At 38.0% G+C, this 21,353-nt stretch overlaps 2 protein-coding genes across 2 annotated transcripts in view; both read right to left on the reverse strand.

The window, feature by feature from the left end:
• The window catches only part of arhgap11a (Rho GTPase activating protein 11A), a 1,047,489-nt gene that overhangs the window by 1,000,998 nt on the left and 25,138 nt on the right, over positions 1 to 21,353 (reverse strand). The gene's annotated exons all lie outside the window — the stretch shown is intronic.
• Positions 1 to 21,353, reverse strand: part of dnajc17 (DnaJ (Hsp40) homolog, subfamily C, member 17) — a 109,673-nt gene that overhangs the window by 68,201 nt on the left and 20,119 nt on the right. The window contains 5 exon segments of the mRNA NM_200246.3: positions 4,287 to 4,336; positions 7,463 to 7,562; positions 8,261 to 8,337; positions 14,599 to 14,686; positions 19,200 to 19,258. Coding sequence (NP_956540.3) covers positions 4,287 to 4,336; positions 7,463 to 7,562; positions 8,261 to 8,337; positions 14,599 to 14,686; positions 19,200 to 19,258 — 374 coding nt within the window.

Genomic DNA, 21,353 nt, shown 5'->3' on the forward strand with positions numbered 1-21,353 from the left:
TCTGAAAAATCCCATTGACTTAACATTGGACCAAACTTTGTGACCTCATAACTCTGCATCAGACTGTCCTACAGGCTTTTAACTGAGCTAATTTAACTCAGACTACCTAACTGCCAATAACTGATGAGCTTTTTACTTTCTGGCCACACCCTAGCAACCACTTTTGGGACCCTAGAAACTGTCCCATAGACTTCCACTGCAAAAGACTCTCATTGACTTTACATAGGGTCAAACTTTGTGAGCTCATAACTCTACATCAGACTGTCGCACAAACTTCTAACTGAGCTCATTTAACTCAGACTACCAAACTACCAATAACTGATGAGCTTTTAACTTTCTAGCCACACCCCTATCTATCTATCTATTACCATCAGGCTTTCACAAGCCAGCCTCAAAGTTTGTTCTCAAACTTTAAGAATCTAGTTATTATTATTATTATTTTAATTTTCCATATCTGCAATTCCTTTATTTTGGCATTTTTTTGCAGTCCACTTAGAATCCAATATGGAAATCAATGTTTTCTTTATTGGCATTGATTGTTTTGAAATTCAAATGTCATTAACATGCCTGTTTTAATTTCTGTAATAAATATGGCTGTCAAGCCAGGATCTTGATGGTTTATTGTGGGTATGTTGTTTACATGAAGAAATCTGTGTTACAAGTTAAACAAAAATTCCAATAATGAGTTATATTTTAAATTTAAATAGTATTTGTCTGGCGTTTACATTCATTTTACACTCAAATAGCCAAAATTACAAGTTTCAGTCTTTTAAATGCGATTAGTTTTTTTTTAAAGTGCAATTAATTAGTTAATTTTTTTTTTATCGATTGATAGTACTAGTTTATTTATATTAAATATTATCAAATAAATTAGGAAATTACCCATGGCAACTGTTTACATTAAACAATAGTATTGTTCTGACACCCATATGACCTGCTCTTTAAATACATAAACACATTTTAAAACATCCCTGTCATACTTTAATGCAGAAAACTGACAGGTTTCCAAAAGAAACACAGCTCTGTTAGTTTGACATGGTTATGCGTCTCTGGATGATACGATGATGCTGAAGGACAGAATTGAACAGAGTGAACGTGCATTATGGAGAATTAAGCGTCATCCAGTTAGAGGGTCCTGAGAGGACTGATGTGCATTAGTAAGCTGGATATAGATGTGAAGTGTATTTATATTAGTAACTGATTCAATCTGTAGGAGAGGCTGCTTCATCTGATTCCTGCTTTCAGGAAATTAAATCACTGATGAACATGATAACTATAGACTCCCAGAGAGAGCTTTAAAAGATCTGCAGGTGCAGGAGTGAACTGTGAGCTAATCAAAAATAACTATGATGTAAATAAACCATGTTGTAAAAATTTATTAATGCGTTTATTTGAGGAAAAAGATTATTATAATAAATAAATATTTTTATAACACCTTTAAAATAAACATAATATATACAGTTGAATTTTTTTTATCCTTTTTCAAATATTTCCCAAATGATGTTTAAGAGAGCAAGGAAATTTCCACAGCATGTCCAATGATATTTTTTTCTTCTGGAGAAAGTCTTATTTGTTTTATTTAAGCTAGAATACTTCAACTGTATATTTTAATACTAAATTAAATTATTTGAATGTCAAAAAACATTCATATTAATTTAAAACAACTGAATAAAATTGTAATAAATGTTTGAAGTGTTTACCTGTTTGTCATGTCACTATTAACAAATTGTTGTGGAAATGTGAACATGCCAAAATATAGTTAAAATTCTGAAATACTAAAATCTCAGTGAATAATACAAGTAATATTTAGCGTATATGAAAATTAACTGTGAAATATTTGGGAAACTTTGTATTACTGATTGATGGAGGCAAACAAACAAACAAACAAATAAATGATGTATATAAAATTTAATTCGTACAAAATGTTTCCCAAGTGCTGTTAAACAGAGAGATGAACACATTTCTAAACAACCTAGTTTTAATAACTCATCTCTAATAACTAAATTTAATTTCTCTTTGTCATGATGACAGTAAATAATATTAGACTAGATATTCGTCAAGACACTAGTATTCAGCTTAAAGTGACATTTAAAGGCTTCACTAGGGTAATTAGGCAAGTCATAAAGAGAAAGGAGGAAAAGGAGGAAGAACTGAACTACTGAAATGTGTTTAATTCTTTAATTTAACGTCTTTTCTGGTGCTGCAGCTTTAAGACTCCTCTTATATGGAGAATGAAGCCACATGCATTGCTTAGGTGTGAGTTTCTCAAAGACTTCAAGCAAGTGTCAAAATCTTGATGCTTCTGTGGCTCTCGTCTATCAAATCTGAGCTTTATTCTGTATTCTCTATTGGATTCGGATCAGGTGATTGGCTGGGCCATTCTACAGCTTGATTTTCTTTCTCTGAAAGCATCTGAGAGTCTCCTGGGCTGTGTTTTGGATCATTGTCTTACTGAAATGTCCACCCTGGTTTCATCTTCATCCTCCTGCTAATGAAGATGTTGGACTGAAGCAGCTGATGTATATTTACTCTGAGGAAGGGCAGAGGGGCTTGCTGAAGAACTACTATGAGATTTCAGCTGCTGTCTGGGCTTTCACTGCTGAACTACACCTTCCTTTCTTCATCTGTTCAATACTTTTTACATGTGTCATTTTATTTTATTACGCAGAACTTCATTTGTTCTAATTAATTTTGTTTACTTTGTATATATGGATTCCTTTGGTTGTTACCAACATCTGATGAAAATTTCAAGTCAACGGCTCCTTTAGAAATATGTTTTCTGACAAAAATGGTGATTTGTTCAATACTTATTTCCCCCACTGTATATCAGTATTTATTTATTTATTTATTTATTTATTTATTTATTTATTTATTTATTTATTCAGGTTATCTGCACATTTTACAGGAAATTTAATACCTTTTAAGACTTTTTTAAGTCCTCTAAAATGAAAATTTAAGACTTTACCTAAACAAAAAAAAAAAAACAGAAAAATGTTCAGTGTGTCAACACAGAATGATGTGGTGAAGCATTAGCGTGGCACAACTCACCAGAGCCACGCTCAAGACAGGTCAAAGGGATGCAAAAACTTTTATGCCGAGTGCTGATTGACCTTACAACCCTGACAACAGGGCACCGGTCTCGTCAGTTGATCAACGTCTAAAGTGCAAGTCTAAGTCTTCGTTGCTGCGTTCATGGACTCATCGAACATTGATGAAAGCGTCCTTGTTTGCTCGTGAAATTAGTTTCTTCTTTAGGTATGGGGCAACACCAAATCGTGCTAAATATACTGTTTTGTCTCTTCCACATGTGAACGTTCTCGCACTGAGTCAGGGAACTGCTTAAAAAACTAGGTGGACGTCCTCATTTGAGGTGTACGAGTGGCGGCGGCTTACGGTTTGAAATACCCACAGTATTTCCGCCTTAAATGTAACTATATTCGCAAAGCTGCTGAAGGCATTGCTTGAAGAGAACGGCCTTGTGGAAGGCTGAGGTCGAAGTGCTCGATGAAAACATACTTATGGGCAGACTACTTGCCTGCGACTACACATATTTTTTGTGCTTCTCTGCTTTCATGTGTGAATCGAGCGCTTTGCGGCCCATTGTCCCCAGTTTCATCGTCTTTTTAGATAAAGCACACCTCCCTTCATGATTACTGGCAGTTTTCTTTAGCCACCCTCGATACTTTTCGTCCTCCAACCAATTGTCATCAAACAAACATTTGCCCATGCTTGCGATCTCGCAAAATGCTGTGGTGGCAAAGTATCAACGCAACGCATTCATCAATCACTTACTCGTATGTCACCTATGGAATGATGCAGGTTGCACCCATGAAGTGCTGCCCCCAAATGTTGCGCTGGTCAAGTAGTGGTTGAAAAAAATAAATAAAAAAGACGAATCGGACATGAAATTTAAGATCCCACATGAAATTTAAGACCTCCTTATGGAAAATAACAGAATTCAACACATTTTCAGACCTTAAAAATCGAAAATTTTACTTAAGTCATTTCAAGACTTTTTAAGGACCCGCGGGGACCCTGTTATTAATTTATTTATTAGAGACAAGTAGTGCATAATGCATTACGTTTTGATTTTATTATGATCAATTGCATTTAGGTTGCGATAATCAAAATATATTCAATAATCAGACCATCAATTAATATTAAAAATATTGTATAATATATTATTGAACCTATACAAGTAATCTAGAATATTTACACACATCACATAAAGCGAGTAAAAATGCAAGACTGCATCATTTCTATTGCACATGCACACACACACACACCTTCAGTTTTGGTGTCACGTTGTTGCCGCCCTGCCGCACTGCAGATGAGTCTGTGGAGATGAAGAAAGAAGAAAAATGAGTTAGAAGATCAGCCCAGGAGTCAAAACACATGCTGTTAATCTATCAGAAATCACACAAACTCTTGCAAAGTGCACCTGAGCGTGAAACTGAAGACGTGACGTCACTGTTTCATATGGATTTATTAATCATTCTTACTTTTCAATGAACGCAAACTGTCATAGTTCATTAAAGATACAAGCCCCCTCTCTTCTTGAGCTCATGATAATAACGTGCGCTTGATTATTGACCTGCTTTTGAAACCCGATCCTGCATGATGCTTTTAAACCCAAATAAGGACTAAATGTCTGCTGTGTGTAGTTCTTCTGAAATTGGTAACATATCGGAGACTGTAAGGGTCTGTGTGTGTTCATATGTTCATTTATTTATATAATCACAGACGTTACAGTAGGCTATTTCGCACTGTCATTGATCTGCAGTTATAATCAAATCATGTTCATAGAAAGGTTAGTGATGAACATTTATACAGTATTTATGTGTATACAGCATCTGTGTTGTGAGAAGTGCTTCTCATATGATATGCAAGCGACCTGTACAGCATTACTGTAGACATTTATTCGAGCGAGAATGACGTCAACTGAAACTCTTTGTCATACACCACGCCCACCAAAAGGGTACCCTTGGTAGTGGAAATGCAAGCCTGATAAAGGTGACCCGTACCGACCCGAACCGGACCGTAATGTAACACTCAGTGGAAACGAGCCATAAGAGAGAGTAGGCTGATCTAAATGGATCAATCAATCAAGACAAGAACAAGCACTACAGTGGAGAACAGTGCATTAAACTACACTTCCCTTAGCAATATCTGTGCATGTTTGGCAGGAGGTGTTCATTTTCTTCTCTTTTTGATTCTCATTGGATGGAAACGCTGCTTTCTTCACTAATGTTTTATGCAATACTACAGTCAGTCAGTCCTCCGTCATTCAGCAGATCTGCACCTCATCATCAGTTTCTCTCTCATGTGCTTCTTACGGTGGCCGGGAAGTGCCAAACAACATTACAAAGTGTGAAACACTTTTACAAAGCTCGAGACAAATTTACATTTTGAAAAACATTTTTACTTATCATCAGACACAGTTACAGAGGAAAAACTATTTTACCAAGGACAAAACAAATTTACATTTTTACAACACTTTTACAGATCCCGAAACAAATGTAGAATTACAGATTCCTTACGGAAAGGGAATGTACCACACACCGGAAGTGACGTCAATGTACCACACACACTGGAAAATATCAATAATATCCAGCTCGTGTGACTTTGTAGACAGAATTTCACGAGTCTACAACTATAAAAATCATGGTTTGACCAACTGCGATAAAAACATATTAGAGCTATCTGAGAAAATGTCGGCGTGAGAGTGTGTAAAAACAATCAAAGCACGGCACATGTCACTGATAAAGATATCAAAACCGCCCTAACCTGTAGACCCGAGTAGCTCAGTTAGATAGGTCGATTGTTACATACGCAGAACCTTTTGGCTTGGGTTCGAATCCCGTTGATGACATGTCAATTAAAATCATTTCTTTACATTCATTTTGGTTTACACTGTTCTGCTACACAGATATTAAAATCAATAATGTGTACACTGACACCAAGTATTAAGAATCTTTATTCGGTTTTGTTGCTGTGAAAAAGTGACGAATCTGCAAACGTGAATAGTTTACATCTGAAAAGGGGCCTCAGTTAACACAGACACCAGTTAAACCATAACACCGGCTTCATTTAGTTTACTGTTAAGAGTCCTCAAGCAGATGTTTACACCGTGTAGACTGGACATTACGTCCACGAATACAGCGTAAGAGTGGCCCTCGTTAAAATATTGAACACATTGATGCAGTATGTCTGGTGTTTCGGTCTGCTCCGCATCCTTTATAAACTCTAAACACCGACCACACGTAAAGCAAAACTGCGTTAAGGCTGATTTATACTTCTGCGTCAAACGTCGGCGTATGCTACGGCGCTGACGCATAGCCCTTCGCCGTGGCCATCGCCGTCACTGACGTGCACCTCTCAAAAAATGTAACTACACGTCGCAACGACGCATAGCGTAAGCTCTGTGATTGGTCGGCTTGGTAGCGCTGACGAGTCTGGGCGGGACCGAGAGCCGCGCGAATGGTGCGAGCAATTGTTTACAAGTGTGGAGTCCCGTGAAGGAGCTCCAGATGGAAAGTTTTGTTTTGTGTTTACCTCATAGTTAAAGTTGTTGCACGTCCGCCGGTTCCTGCCTCAAAATGAGCGAGTTTGAGTCACTTGTACATCCCGGAAGTGTTCAGAAAAAGCAAAACAGCAGAGAAGAAACTCGACACAGAGGAACATTTACACCTCACTGCCCACTAGCGTTTCAGAAGTGTTAATGCAGACCAACAGAGACAGCAGCAGAAGTATAAATGCACAGCCACACGCGTTGCCTGCGCCGTGGGTTACGCCGGTCACTTGACGCAGAAGTATAACTCAGGCTGTAAGCTGCTAATGTGTTTGCTGCAAAACAACCCTCGACCGCTGACCATGTTCGGTCACCATAAACTTTGTTTACACCATGTACTCCACAGCACGAATTTACCGCGCTCACCAGCAACAACAACAAATTTTCCCCGCGTCACTCCCGGTGTGGTACATTCACGTCACTTCCGGTGTGTGGTACATGCCCTTTCCGTAGGGAATCTGTAATTGTAAATTTGTTTCAGGATTTGTAAAAGTGTTTTGCGTCTTGTACATTTTTTTCTAAAATGTAAATTTGTTTTGTCCTTGGTAAAATAGTTTTTCCTCTGTAACTGTGTCTGATGATAAGTAAAAATGTTTTTTAAAATGTAAATTTGTCTTGAGCTTTGTAAAAGTGTTTCACACTTTGTAATGTTGTTTTGCACTTCCCGGTCACCGTAGTTTCTTCATGGTTCTTGACAACCATTCCTAGTGAGTACACACTGAAGCTGGATTCAGGGTGTTGCATCGCGCACCTCACCGAGCGGACGAGGCTTTTATACTTATACTTGCCATGTTCGCCGTTGTGATATTCTTTGTGTGTATCAATCATGTCTTTCTGTGAGTGTGATATATCTGTGTTCATCATATGTGCGTTATGTGTGTGTTTCATCACCTGTGTTTGTGTGAGCGTCTCTCTCTCTCTCGATCTGCTCTCGTATGAGTCTTTGCTGCTCCTGTAGTTCTCTTGAACCCTCTTCTCTCAGTCTGGCAATCTACAACACACACACACACGCACGCAAGCACGCACGCACGCACGCACGCACACACGCACACACACACATTCCTATAATTATTATAAGCATAAACAAAGAGTAGTGCTGTAGAATGTCCTGCTTTATCCAGTCTGACCTACAGTAATCCATCAGTCAGACACACACGCCAAACACTGACCCCTACAGGCTGCTCACTGAACTAACATTGCATGAGTGTGCACATAATAGGTTACACAGTTGAAAGCAGAATTATAAGCCCTCCTGAATTATTCACCCCACTGTATATTTTCCCCCAATTTCTGTTTAACGGAGAGCAGATTTTGCCAACACATTTCTAAACATAATAGCTTTAATAACTCATTTCTAATAACTGATTTCTTTTATCTTTGCCATGATGACACATAATATTTTACTAGATATTCTTTAAGACACTTCTATACAGCTTAAAGTGACATTTAAAGGCCAAACTAGGTTAATTAGGGTAAAGTTAAGTAAATTAGGCAAGTCATTGTATAACTGGTTTGTTCTGAAGACAATCCAAAACAAATATTGCTTAAGGGGGCGAATAATATTGACCTTAAAATGGCTTACTATTAATTAAAAACTGCTTTTATTCTAGCCGAAATAAAAAAATAAGACTTTCTTCAGAAGAAAAATATGATAGGAAATACTGTGGAAATTTTTTCCGCAGCTCTCACCTCTTCTTCTAATGTACGTGTGATTTTAACTTCTTCTGCTTTTACATTCTCTGCCCGCCGTTCACGTGCCTCCAAATCTGCAGAACACACACAATATCATGACATTTAAATCGATTAACATAATAAGCAGCAAAAAACCAACAATGACCATAACAAGTCAAAATCAAATGAGTTCACAGGCAAATCGGTGCTCGTTCACGTGAGTGGCAATCAAACAGTGTGAACTATCAGGGACGCCATCTGAGAGAATCGCCGATGCCTGTGAGATATTTGGCATGCCAAATATCTGGAGCTGTCGGTGATTCAAAGCATGCTGTGTAAGGGTGTCACGATCCTCCAAATCTTCGATTCGATCACATTTTCGATTTAAAAATGAAAAATTTAACAAAATCATAAACAAATCATACAGTAAATGAATAAAGTTAAGTTACACACATAATCGCCACCTGTCAATCACTTTTTCCGCGGGACTCGTGAATAGGCAGTGATCTGTGTCCTTATAATGGCGTCGTTATAAAAAGTTGCACAACCAACAGGAACCAGCCAACAGTATCTGAGGTGTTCGCTAAAATTACCAAGTACAAGTGTGAAAGTGAAAGATTGAAGCAGTGTACTGACCCGCTGACTGCCTAGACCCGCTGTCTCGAGCGCACGACAATGCGTGTGCGTCTCTGTGTGTGGTCACGTGATGTGCGTGTTCAGCGGTAGTGAGGAAGGAGGGCTGCTCAGAAATGCAAAACGCCAGTGTGGATGTGTATCGTTATCGTTATAAAATGCCATCTAAAAACTACGACCTATTAATGTAAACAGGGCCTGAGTGTGTATTTTTCGCGAGCGGATTTGCAACGGGGGCGGGGCGGGGCGGGGCGGAGGATCGCGATGCCGGTGTTGTCTATCGGCCCAACCCTAATACATAGCAGAGCTTGCAAACTGTTTTTTTTTTTTTTTTGACAACACGAACATGGGGCGTCAGCGTCAACGCTTCCCATTCACTTTGAATGGGTGACGTCATGCGTTGCCTAACTGCATTGTGGATCCGTCAGCGCCGCTTCAGAGACGTTGCTCGCTGCAGAAGTTGGGACTAGCTCAACTTTTCAAGCGCCGAGGGAAGCGTCAGCCAATCAGATCGTTGTATGCAAATACACCAGCTAGACAGTGGCCTATTGCTGACTGAATTCTATGACGATCGTTTTAGCCCGTTGACGCTGAAGCCCGTGTGAATGTGGCGTAACTCACTGGAAATCCAAAATACTTTCACACCGGCGACTTCATTGAAAAATAAAAGGGTTTAAGCCAGAGGTGGGACCAAGTCATTGTTTGGCAAGTCACAAGTAAGTCTCAATTCATTGCCCTCAAGTCCCGAGTCAAGTCCCGAGTCAAGACAGGCAAGTCCCGAGTCAAGTCCCAAGTCAAAGGCAACAAGTCTCAAGTCAAGTCCAAAGTCCTATAGTTTGATTTTCGAGTCTTTTCGAGTCTTTTTGACAGAAAAATAAAATTTAAACAGATTATGTATGGCTGTAAGATCTGTATTTATTAAACAAACCTTTTTTTTAATGAAAGAACATTGCTTAGATATGTAAAGACACAAATGTAATTTTCTGAAAAAGTGCTAAACAGTCCTGCGTCTCGTCTACACAGCCTATTGCACAAGAATGAGTTCCACCAAAAAAAGAGTCCATTTTGCCTCACATCACACAGAAATTGCAGGTCTACTGCTGTCTAGTTCATTAAGTTTAGTTGTGCTATGTTATGTCTTCAGTGATCAACTTGTGATTAACTAAAACTACATGTCTAGCAGTAATGTAAAATGGTAGCACATATTCTAAATGAAGTAGGCTACTTCATACAAACAATAACATTGTTTTCTTCACATAACAATGAAGAACTTTGCTCTCTACCTTGTGTGATGCTCGTGCACCGATTTCCTCTGTGGACAAAACTGCTTGCGAGCTCTTAAATATACGCTGCTCACGCGCAAATTTTCTCGCTCTCAAATATGCACTGCTCACACACACATTTTCCTGCGCGCTCTCAGAGATTATATACAGAATTTGTGTCTTGTGTTTCCTCTTCCTTTTGTGCTTTTTGATATGATTTATATTGAGGCACTATTTATTAACAATAACCAAAATACTAAAATAGACTTACATATTAAATTTTTTATCTAATAAACCATAACATTTTGGCTGTATGTTTTATGATGAGATATTTCCAGTTTCAAACACTTAAAGACAGAGAATAGATGTTGGATGTAAAGAATGCATTTTGTTTTACAAACATTTATTAAACATTCAAAAGGTTCACCATACTAATCAAATAAAAAACATTTAAACAAAAATATAACTAACGCAAGCAGAAATGTAACTGATAAAAATAAAGAAAAACTTGATTAGGTATTATTGCCTACTGTACTATTCACTCTTTAAATAAATCTCACTATCAATCTCATTTTATCATGGCAACTAAAATAAAGTGAACACTTCTCTGCTGTCTTCCACATTATTGATGAGATTGTGGAGGACATTTTCCATGTCATCCTCTTCATTTTGAGGAAAAGCGGTTCCACAGGGCCCCTGAACACATCTATTGGCATGGACAGGGTTTTGAACAGTACTATAGTAAAGTACTTTAATTAATCTGTTGGGGTCATATTATAGTTTCTATGGTAACACAAGTGTAATATAAACAAATGACCCAGTGCTGTAGTTTTTTTTTTACAGTATTGGGTATATTATACTACAATTCACCACACTTTACTGTAGTAAAACTACACTCTGTATTTAATTTTATTAGTTCACTATTCTTAATACTACAGTATGCTGAAGCATTCAATAACAACTTGTAAATAATACTAGGCTTAAACATAGGCAGTATACCTAACTCTCAAAAACACTAGTATTTATTATAGAATTTACCTTAACCTCATAGTTTTTCGTGTATTGTTACTAAATAGTTTAGCAATATATAAACCATATCAACATTCTGGAATAATCAATTTGTCAGGAGGATCTCTGGAGAGCAAAAGCAGGAAAGGTATGAAGCGCCAGTGTGGACAAAACTCAAGCAAACGCAGAGAGACTGAATACGCGCGTGAGAGACCAGCAAATCAGATTGAAGTACCTGCCCACTGGTGAAAGTAATGTCAGAGCCAATCAGATTTTTCTTTCTTTTCATAAAGAACAGGGTTCGAATCCCACTTAGGCACTTGTAAACAATCATTTTAGAACATTTTGTCAAAAATCCCTACTGAAAAAAACAGCTTAAACCAGCCTAGGCTGGTTGGCTGGTTTTAGAGGGGTTTTGGCCATTTCCAGGCTGGTTTCCAGCCATTTCCAGCCTGGTCTTAGCTGGTCAGGCTGGGAGATGACCAGCTAAAACCAGCTATGTCCAGCTTAAACCAGGCTGGTCAAGCTGGTTTTAGCTGGATTTTGCTGGTCAGTTTCCAGCCTGACCAGCTAAGACCAGGCTGGAAATGGCTGGAAACCAGCCTGGAAATGACCAAAACTCCTCTAAAACCAGCCTGGTCGACCAGCTAAAACCAGCTTACCAGCCTAGGCTGGTTTAAGCTGGATTTTTCTGCAGGGATATTGTTATGTTTAAACATTTATTAGAGCCACAAAGTATCTAAAACTTGTTTTCATGTTTGAATAGCCAATAAATGTGCTAAATAAATTAAAATAGAAATACCCACAGTGAAACAGTTATATACATTTAAATATTAGTTTAAATACATTCATAGTGGTTTTAAATATCTTTTAATATGTTAAGTAGAGAAGTTCACATTCAACAAACTGAATAAAACAAGTCTTCGTTTTTAGTTTATTTAAAAACAATTACAAATGAAGTAATTCAACTCACAATTAAATGATCTCATTGAGTGATGGAATAATAAAGGTAAAACTTTAATTGAATGATCAGTCAAGTGTTTCCAAATGAAATATGTTAAAATAAGAGTCCTACAAAACAGGAACAAACACTCATGAAACAAAATGTGATTGTTAATTGTATTTTTTATTAGATGGTTGGTTTTAAGTACTTTAAAAATAGTAGATAAGCCTTAAATATAGAGGGGGAAATACAGAAAAACAAAAAAACAGAAATTCAACAATATATATGCATTACATTACAATCTCGGAATAAAAAATTTAATTAAAAACCATATAGAGGACTAAAATATTGCTAAGAGGCATAACATCAACAATAATAAAAATACCTTTAAGGTTTTAAATACTAAATAAAATTAATAGTATTAATCCAAAATATGAAAAATGTAGCACTTTACAATAAGGTTGTATTAATTAATTAAGTTTATGTATGTACTAATGTGAACAAACAATGTAGTGCAGTTCATTACAGTATTTATTATTTTATGCTTTAATTAATGGAAATAAAATTATTGGTTAATTTTTGTTAAGTCACAGTGCATTAACATTAATGTTAACAAGCATAACTTTAAATTGTAATAATGCAATAGTAAATGTTAAACTATAATTAATAAAGGTTTAGAAGTATAGTTCATTATTAGTTCATGTTAGTACATAGATTAACTAAAGAAACCTTATTGCAAAATGTCACCAGAAAATAACAAAAAACTTTTTTTTTTTACAGTTTTAAGAGCTTTAAAAATAAATTATATATCTAGTTATTATGGCATGTAATTAATGTTACTACTAATTAAATAGTTAGAAAAAACTGTCAGAGGATGGGCAAAACACAAAGATAAAACATAATATGCGCATTGACACAAACGACCAAGTGCAAAAACATAAATTACAGCCACGTTCATTAATAATCATATGATATAAATCAGGAGAGGGTAAATTTGGTTTAAAAAAAACTGAAGTTCATTGACTTATACACAACAGTAAAACAATGCTTTTGCACAACAGTAACACATTGCGAGTAGTAAAGTCTCTTACCTTTGACAGATGTTGTAAATCCGCTGAATAAAACAAAAGGAGCAGATCGCGGATGTGTTTATTTCTCTCTCCGAGTCAGAATGAAAATGGCATCTTCAAATTTCCCGCTGGTGCAAAAACACGGAAGTGCGCCACAAAGCGCTAGTGGTCGAAAGTATGCGTGCATGCTCTCTGTCACACCGCACACACAGGCAGAGATAGAGCGTTCTGTGTCAACATACTTTTTATCTTTGGGCTTTTTATAGAAAGTAGCAAGTCTTTACAAGTCAATAGGCGCAAGTCCAAGTGAAAGTCCGAGTCATTTATGTTCAAGTCCAAGTCGAGTTGCAAGTCTTTTTATATTTTGTCAAGTCGAGTCTGAAGTCATCAAATTCATGACTCGAGTCTGACTCGAGTCCAAGTCACATGACTCGAGTCCACACCTCTGGTTTAAGCTCTGTCGACGGGTCTCCTGCGTCTGTAGTTCAACAAGCTCTTCAACAAGCCTGTTTTTTTCTGCTTGGCAAGCCAAGCTGACATGACATGGGGGTGTGGCAGCATCGACGATTGCATTTTTTGATTCGATAATCGAAATTGAGCATGAATTTAGATCGATTTCGAAATCGTGACACCCTTAATGCTGTGTGAATGTCTTCTGGTTAAAAATAACATTGGCGATCACCTACAGCCAATGAGAGAGCAGCATCAACCGGTAAGGGTACCTGCAGGATAGCAGGAGGTTGGGGGAGAAGGTAAAAGTGCTCATTTTCATTTTATTTGGACCCAAGAAACGGAGGGAAAAACTACGAAAATTTATAAAAATGAGTGTCAGTCTGACGTGTCATCTGAGCAATACTGTACAACTGGCTCAAAATAGAAAAAAAGTTGCAAACGTTCAAAAAGCCAGGTGAGCAAAATAAGTACATGTTCGACCCCAATGAAGGCTTCTTTCTCATTATGTAGTTAATTACAAAACATATACAACTCGACCTTGTTTCTATGTCACTTCTCGCTTATGTTTAGTTGTGAGGCGTAGTTTGGACAAAGTTCTGTTTGAAAAAGTTGCTGTAAAAAAGTCTAACAGATGTTGTGAATTGCAATAAAAACTTGTATAATAATTAAAAATGTAAAGGTTTTATTGAGATGAATTGTTAGTGTGTTGACAGGAAATTTAAGGCCCATTTAAAATGACACCGGTCTGAAATGTAGTTTTTTAATTGAAGACATTTTAAAGACCCCAGCAAATACCCTAAAATTAATATAAAAACCAAGTTGTCATTATAATTTAGCTTGTTTAAAAGAGAGAACTGCTTAATTTTAGCTTACTTTTTTTCTAAAACAAGTCAAATGTTTACTTGTCTGCAAAAGGCTTCTTCATTTAAGAAGTTTTAGATATCTGGACTAGAAACCGTGTAATTGAGCATAAAATAAAGAACTTACCGAGTTTAATCTTCTTCCTCTTGTCATCAAGTTTTCTGTTTCTCTCCTCCGCTTGCTTTTTTGCCGCTCGGACTTTGTCGTATGCAGCCTGAACGAATAAAAACAAATCATCAAATGAACATGAGTTTCCCCCAGATCAGTGGTCCCCAACCCCTGAACCGCGGACCGGTAGCGGTCCATGCATCAATCAGTACCGGGCCGCACAAGAATTAATTATCTTTAAGTTGGCAGATAAAGTAGCTGCATTTAAAGCCAAACTGGATTTGTGGAGATGGTGCATGAACAGAGACATATTGGACATGTTTCAAACATTAACAGGGATTTTGTGTGAGACTGAGCTTGCGCCCTCACCAAGCCGGTGCACGATCACCAGTCTTCACTGTTAAAGGAGTTTGAGCGCTACTTCCCAACCTCAAATAACCAAACGGCCAAGGAATGAATGCGTAGACCATTTGTCAACAAACCAGCTGAATCCAGCAAGAAGAAGACCAACTGCTGGAGATCGCAAATGACCACAGCCTTAAAACAGTGTTCGAGACAACAACTCTGCCGGTGTTCTGGATTAAAGTCATGGCAGAAACACTTTCGCATGTCGAGATGTACATGATATATGTGCGTGTGCTGGCGTTCACAGGCTGTTTCACGGGCACACGCAAAGCTTGAAGGTAAACAAACAACGGCTTATCATAAGCATCTTATCGATAATTAATTACACGGTTGGCATTAAGATGAATATATAAACGTGATCTGATTAATTTCTAGCTGCTGAATGTGTCTGAAAAAATATTCAAAGGCTTTTATTCTCATAAACCGCGCGGACGTGAATGCGTCTGACTGTTCTGATTGGCTAAAGCAGACGTCTCACGTCAGCACGTTCTAGACGTGCACGCGCTCCTTCTGGCAATCTTCCTTTGCCATTACCCCCAGATGGGACCATCTCGTTGCAAAGAAACAAGCTCAGGGCTCCCATTGATTTGGCGTTACGGACAGTTTTTGATGTTCATTCATTTATTTTCTTGTCGGCTTAGTCCCTTTATTAATCTGGGGTCGCCACAGCGGAATGAACCGCCAACTTATCCAGCAAGTTTTTACGCAGCGGATGCCCTTCCAGCCGCAACCCATCTCTGGGAAAAGTTTTTGATGTTATAATATGTTATATTGTTGGAGCAATGTATTAATAAAGTTATTACTTCCTAATGTTATAATAGCATTGTAATGTTGGAGCAATGTGCTAATGAAGATCCATATGAGTACACAGTGGATTCACGTTTATTATTATTATTATTATTATTATTTCAACCCCCGGGTCTGCAGTAAAATTGTCAAGCGTTGACCAGTTCGCAGTTAGAAAAAGGTTGGGGACCACTGCTCTAGATGACTAACTGAACGAAAATAGAACAAAACATGCCTTAAAATAAGCCAAAAACAACTGAATATGCAGATACTTCCTATTATAATTTAATTCTTTAATTCAGTGGTTCTCAAACTTTTTTTATCAAGTACCACCTCAGAAAAAAATTGTCTCTCCAAGTACCACAATAATGAGTAATACAGTAGCGTAGTAAACCCAGTAAAGCAGCTACATCTCTGCAGTTCTCAAATGTGGCAGAATAGTTTCTATTATTAAGAATATTTATTATTGTCAGCCATTTTAAACTTAAACTTAAAGCCATTTTTAAATTATAAATAGTCTGTATGTTAACACTGTACTGTGCTTGTAAAAAAAGAAACAAACTAAAAACGTCAACATTTAAGTTAAAATGTGCTTTTAAAAGTTAAAAATGGTAGGTTGATGTTCTTAAAGGGTCACGAAACACCAAAACACATGTGTTGAGCTGTTGACAGTGGTATATGTGTCCCACACTGCTATAAACACTATTAGGACACCTATATTTCACTAAAAAGTGTAAATTGGTTGTTTTTGCGTTATTTCAAGCAAATTCGTACTTCTGGTTTGAAATGAATTTTTGAAGCTGCGTCACGGTCATGAGATAATAGCGTGTATTCCAGCGTGCAGACTGGACGTCTGTGCCAGAGTGTGTCTTATTACGTCTTATCTGCTGCATTAATGCATGAGTAAGGCTTGGTTCAAACCAATCAGCACGCTCTATTGTGCAACTTCATTAATATTCATTACTGTCACAGTGTTTACACGACAGAGACGCCACATTGTGTTGGCAAAACAAGCGTGAAGTGTTGCTTTTATAGTTTGCTGCAGTGAAGTTTTGTTTTCATTTTCTCTCTGTGAGAGCTCATCTGGATCACGTGTGGATTAACAGTGTACGCGACGCTCGACAACAATAACTTACGTATTGTTAAGGATTATTGTTTACCTGAGAGCTGTTCTCATCTGCAAACGCTGAAATCCGGATTCGCTTGTAGTCTCCTCTTCATAAAGACGCGGCTCTAGTTGCTGGTGATTGTCCTGTCTCTACAGATTTGGTAAGTGAGCGACCAGTGCTCTTTGTTTATTCAGTTTGTTCGTATCGAACTAAGTTAACTATTGCACCGAGTGTAAACATGTTAGCACCACAACCAAACTTTAACCTCGTAAAGAGTTTTCACCGCATTTAGTGACCGGAATAACACACGCGGCTTTCTGACGCTACCTGCCGTGTGCATCTAAGTTTCCGGGAAATGCAGAGTTTTTTTTTCTCTCATTCGTCGTGCGGTATCAAACATTGCATGAAAAATACAGGCTTACAGCAGCTCCTCGAATCAAATATCTCGTTTGTCGCGAGGGGCATGAACGAATTCCCTGAATGAAAGAGCCAAACTGCAGTTAAAGTCCACCATTTAATAATTTGGCAAATAATTCGACTACAGATGTCCATGTAGGTTACACCATCACTTTCTACTGTGTGTGTGTATTTTGACTCTGAAACTCGCGCGTGCCCAAATAGACACTCCCACACCATCCCACTTTTCTTCCTCCGACACTCCTCCCTAAACAGAGCTGGACACGCCCACTTTTCTGACTTTTTCCAAAGTAGAGGTGTGAAAACACCCTGCTGAAACGACGGGGTTTCATGGCCCTTTAAAAAGTAAAAAGAAAAGTGCTGAAATTAAATGTAAAGTATTAACATATAGTAGCCAATTCATCAACACCTGGAAATGTTGCCTGGACCTCAGAAATATAGGCTAAATGTCATATAATAAATAATATTACATGTCACATTCATATATAAATCATTTTTGATCAATTTTGAAATATATGTAGCATGTACATATGACATATTTGATATCTCTGTGTACCACTACAACACAGGTGTCAAACTCATATCCAAAAGGGCCGCAGCTCTGCACAGTTTAGTTCCAACCCTAATTAAACACACCTGATCAAACTAATTGAGTCCTTCTGGCTTGTTTAAAACCTGCAGGTAAGTGAGTTGGAACTAAACTGTGCAGGGCTTCGGCCCTCCAGGAATTGAGTTTGACACCCCTGCACTAGAAGGAAGCCCGCGTACCACACAGTTTGAGAACCACTGCTTTAATTGTCTTTAGAAGAAGCATAGATCCAGTCTTGAAGCATCAATTTGGATGTTAATAATGTATTAGTTAACATTCATTCATTTTAGTGTTCTTGCAACACGGTACAGTGGGGAAAATAAGTGTTTAACACATTGCCTAAACACATTTCTAAAGGCGCTGTTGACTTGAAATGTCTCCCTAGATGTTGATAACAACCAAGGAATGCCATGTATGCAAAGAAAACTAATCTAATTAGTTTACAAATGAAGTTCTGTGTAATAAAATGAAATGACACAGGGGGGAAGTATTGAACACATGAAGAAAGGGAGGAGTAGTTGGGCAGTGAAAGCCCAGACAGCAGCTGAAATCTCTCAGTAGTTCTTCAGCAAGCCTCTGCCGTTCCTCAGTGTAAATGAATATCAGCTGCTTCAGTCCAGCATATACATTAGCAGGAGGATGAAGATCAAACCAGGCTGGACATTTGAGCAATACAATGATCAAAAACACAGCCAAGGAGACTCTCAGATGCTTTCAGAGAAAGAAAATCAAGCTGTAGAATGGCCCAACCAATCCAATAGAAAACACAGAATAAAGCTCAGATCTGAGAGATGAGACCCACAGAAACATCAAGATTTTGACACTCTGTTGAAGTCTTTGAGAAACTCACACCTGAGCAATGCATGTGGCTTCATTCTCCATATGAGAGGCGTCTTTAAGCCGCCATCATTAATGAAGCCTTTTATATAAAGTATTAAACACGCTTCAGTAGTTCAGCTCTTTCTCCTTCTGTCATTCCATCGTATCATTACACAACTATTTGTACAATTTTTTTTGTTTTGTTTTATTTTTATGTTTGTATTGTTTGGGTTTTCACCATATTTGGTTCAGTTCCATGTCAACAGCTCCTTTTATGATATTCCCAGGAAAATATTCCCAGTGTTAATATCTTGATGTAAGTACATAGTGAAGACCACCTAATATAAAGTGGGTCTAACAAATCATGAAGCTCTTTCTGGACTAAAACAGTGGACAGTGAAGTAAAGGAGCTTTAGAAGCACTGACCTGTGTAAACGTGTGTAGTGTTTTATGATGCATTTGGAAAGATCTCTATTAAATTGGGTGTTTCTCACCTTAGCAGCAGCGTCAGTCAGAACCTCCAAAGCCTGAGAGAGCTGGTGGAAGAGCTCCGCTAAACACACACACGCACGCACGCACACAAACACAGAAAATCTCCATCAACACAGTGACACAGTTACAAAAGTGCACATCTGATGCACAAAATACACTCCTGTGTAAACACAAATAGCGCAAATATTCAAGCACAACACCCTTCTTGAGAGCTTTCTGAATACATTGTAGGACTCAAAATTATAGTTAAAAAGGTAAAAAATTTTAAAAATTAAGTCAAAACGGTCTATTTTTATTTTATGCTCATGTTTAATGAAAATGAAGAGCAAATATACAGTGCATCTGGAAAGTATTGATAGCGCTTCACTTTTCACTCATTTGTTTATGTTTCAGCCTTATTCCAAAACGGATTAAATTAATTTATTTCTTCAACATTCTACACACAATCCCCCATAATGACAATGAGAAAGAAGAGTTTTTGAAATTGTTGTAAATTTATAAAAAATAAAAAAGCTGTAAAATCACATGTACATCAGTATTCACAGGCTTTGCTCAAAACTTTGTTGATGCACCTTTGGAGCGATTACAGCCTCAAATCTTTCTGAATATGATGCCACAAGCTTGGCACACCTGTCTTTGGGAAGTTTGGCCCGTTCTTCTTTGCAGTTCCTCTCAAGCTCTATCAGGTTAGGTGGGACGCGCAGTGTGCAGCCATTTTCAGATCTCTCCAGAGATGTTGAATAGGGTTTAGCTCTGGGCTCTGGCTGGGCCACTCAAGGACATTCACCGAGTCGTTGTGAAGCCACTGCATTGATATTTTGGCGGTGTGCTTTGGGTCATTGTCCAGCTGGAAGATGAAGCGTCGCCCCAGTCTGAGGTTGAGAGCGCTCTTGTGCAGGTCTTCATTCAGGATGTCTCTGTACATTGCTGCATTCATCTTTCCCTCTATCCTGACTAGTCTTCCAGTTCCTGCTGCTGAAACACATCCCCACAGCATGATGCCAACACCACCATGCTTCACTGTAGGGATGCTGTTATCCTGCTGATGAGTGCTGCCTACTTTTCTCCAAACGCAACGTCTAGCATTCACTCCAAAGAGTTCAGTTTGAGTCTCATCAGAGCAGAGAGTTTAGTTTCTGATGCTCTGAGAGTCCTTCAGATGCCTTTTGGCAAACTCCAGGCGATGAGTGTCTTCCGTCTGGCCACTCTACCATACAGGCCTGATTGGTGGATCTATTGTAAGAGGCTAAATGATCATATGCATTTGTTTATATGACAAAACATGTCTTTTTGACTAAAGAAGGTCCATGCTGACTCCAAAAGGCATAATACTGATTAGATCAGGGCCTGGTGTGTGGACTTTTGGGCTTGTATGATGTGTATGATGATTGGCCAGTTTGAATGTCTCAGCATTTGGGCTTTAGTCACATGGTCAAGAAAGATACAAAATAGTTGGAAAACTTTGCTCTGTCTCTTTTCCTGGTCTGCACCCTTCTGCTCTGCTCCTCTCCTTTCCTCCTCTGGAGTCTATCTTCTCTGACTCTACTGCAATCAGGCTTCTGGACCTGCTCTCTTTGTCTCTCTCTCCCTCCCCCTGTGTCTCTCCTTCTACCTCTGGTAACTTTAATTGTACATTTAAGCTGGCTACAATTTATGTCATACGTTTTATCATGTCATATTTTAGCATTTTATACAGTTATTTTGTAATTAAGCTGTGACCATAGAGAATTATTGTCATTAAATCATATCATATTCAATTATTTGTGAATTACTTTTGATTTAACATTAACATTTAATTACTCCATATTGCAATACAATACAATCACATAATATCAACGCTCTCCCACATTTATAGCTAATAATACTGCCCTTATTTTTGTTTTTGGTATGAGATTGCAGAAGAATGGTTTGACTAGAAATGGACAGTTTTTTACCAACATACTGATAACTCTTTAGTCACTTGGCAGAGTTTGAACCATTGTGGTTAAAACCCATTCTTACTCTACCATACAGATGCCTGATTGGTGGATTGCTGCACAGATGGTTGTCCTTCTGTAAGGTTCTCCTCTATTCACAGAAGAACGCTGGATCTCAGATAGAGCAACCATCGGGTGACTGATCACCTCCCTGACTAAGGCCCTTCTCCCCCGATCACT

This window comes from Danio rerio, chromosome 17, assembly GCF_052040795.2.
Source record: "Danio rerio strain M-AB ecotype USA chromosome 17, GRCz13ab, whole genome shotgun sequence".
NCBI classification, from domain to species: domain Eukaryota; kingdom Metazoa; phylum Chordata; class Actinopteri; order Cypriniformes; family Danionidae; genus Danio; species Danio rerio.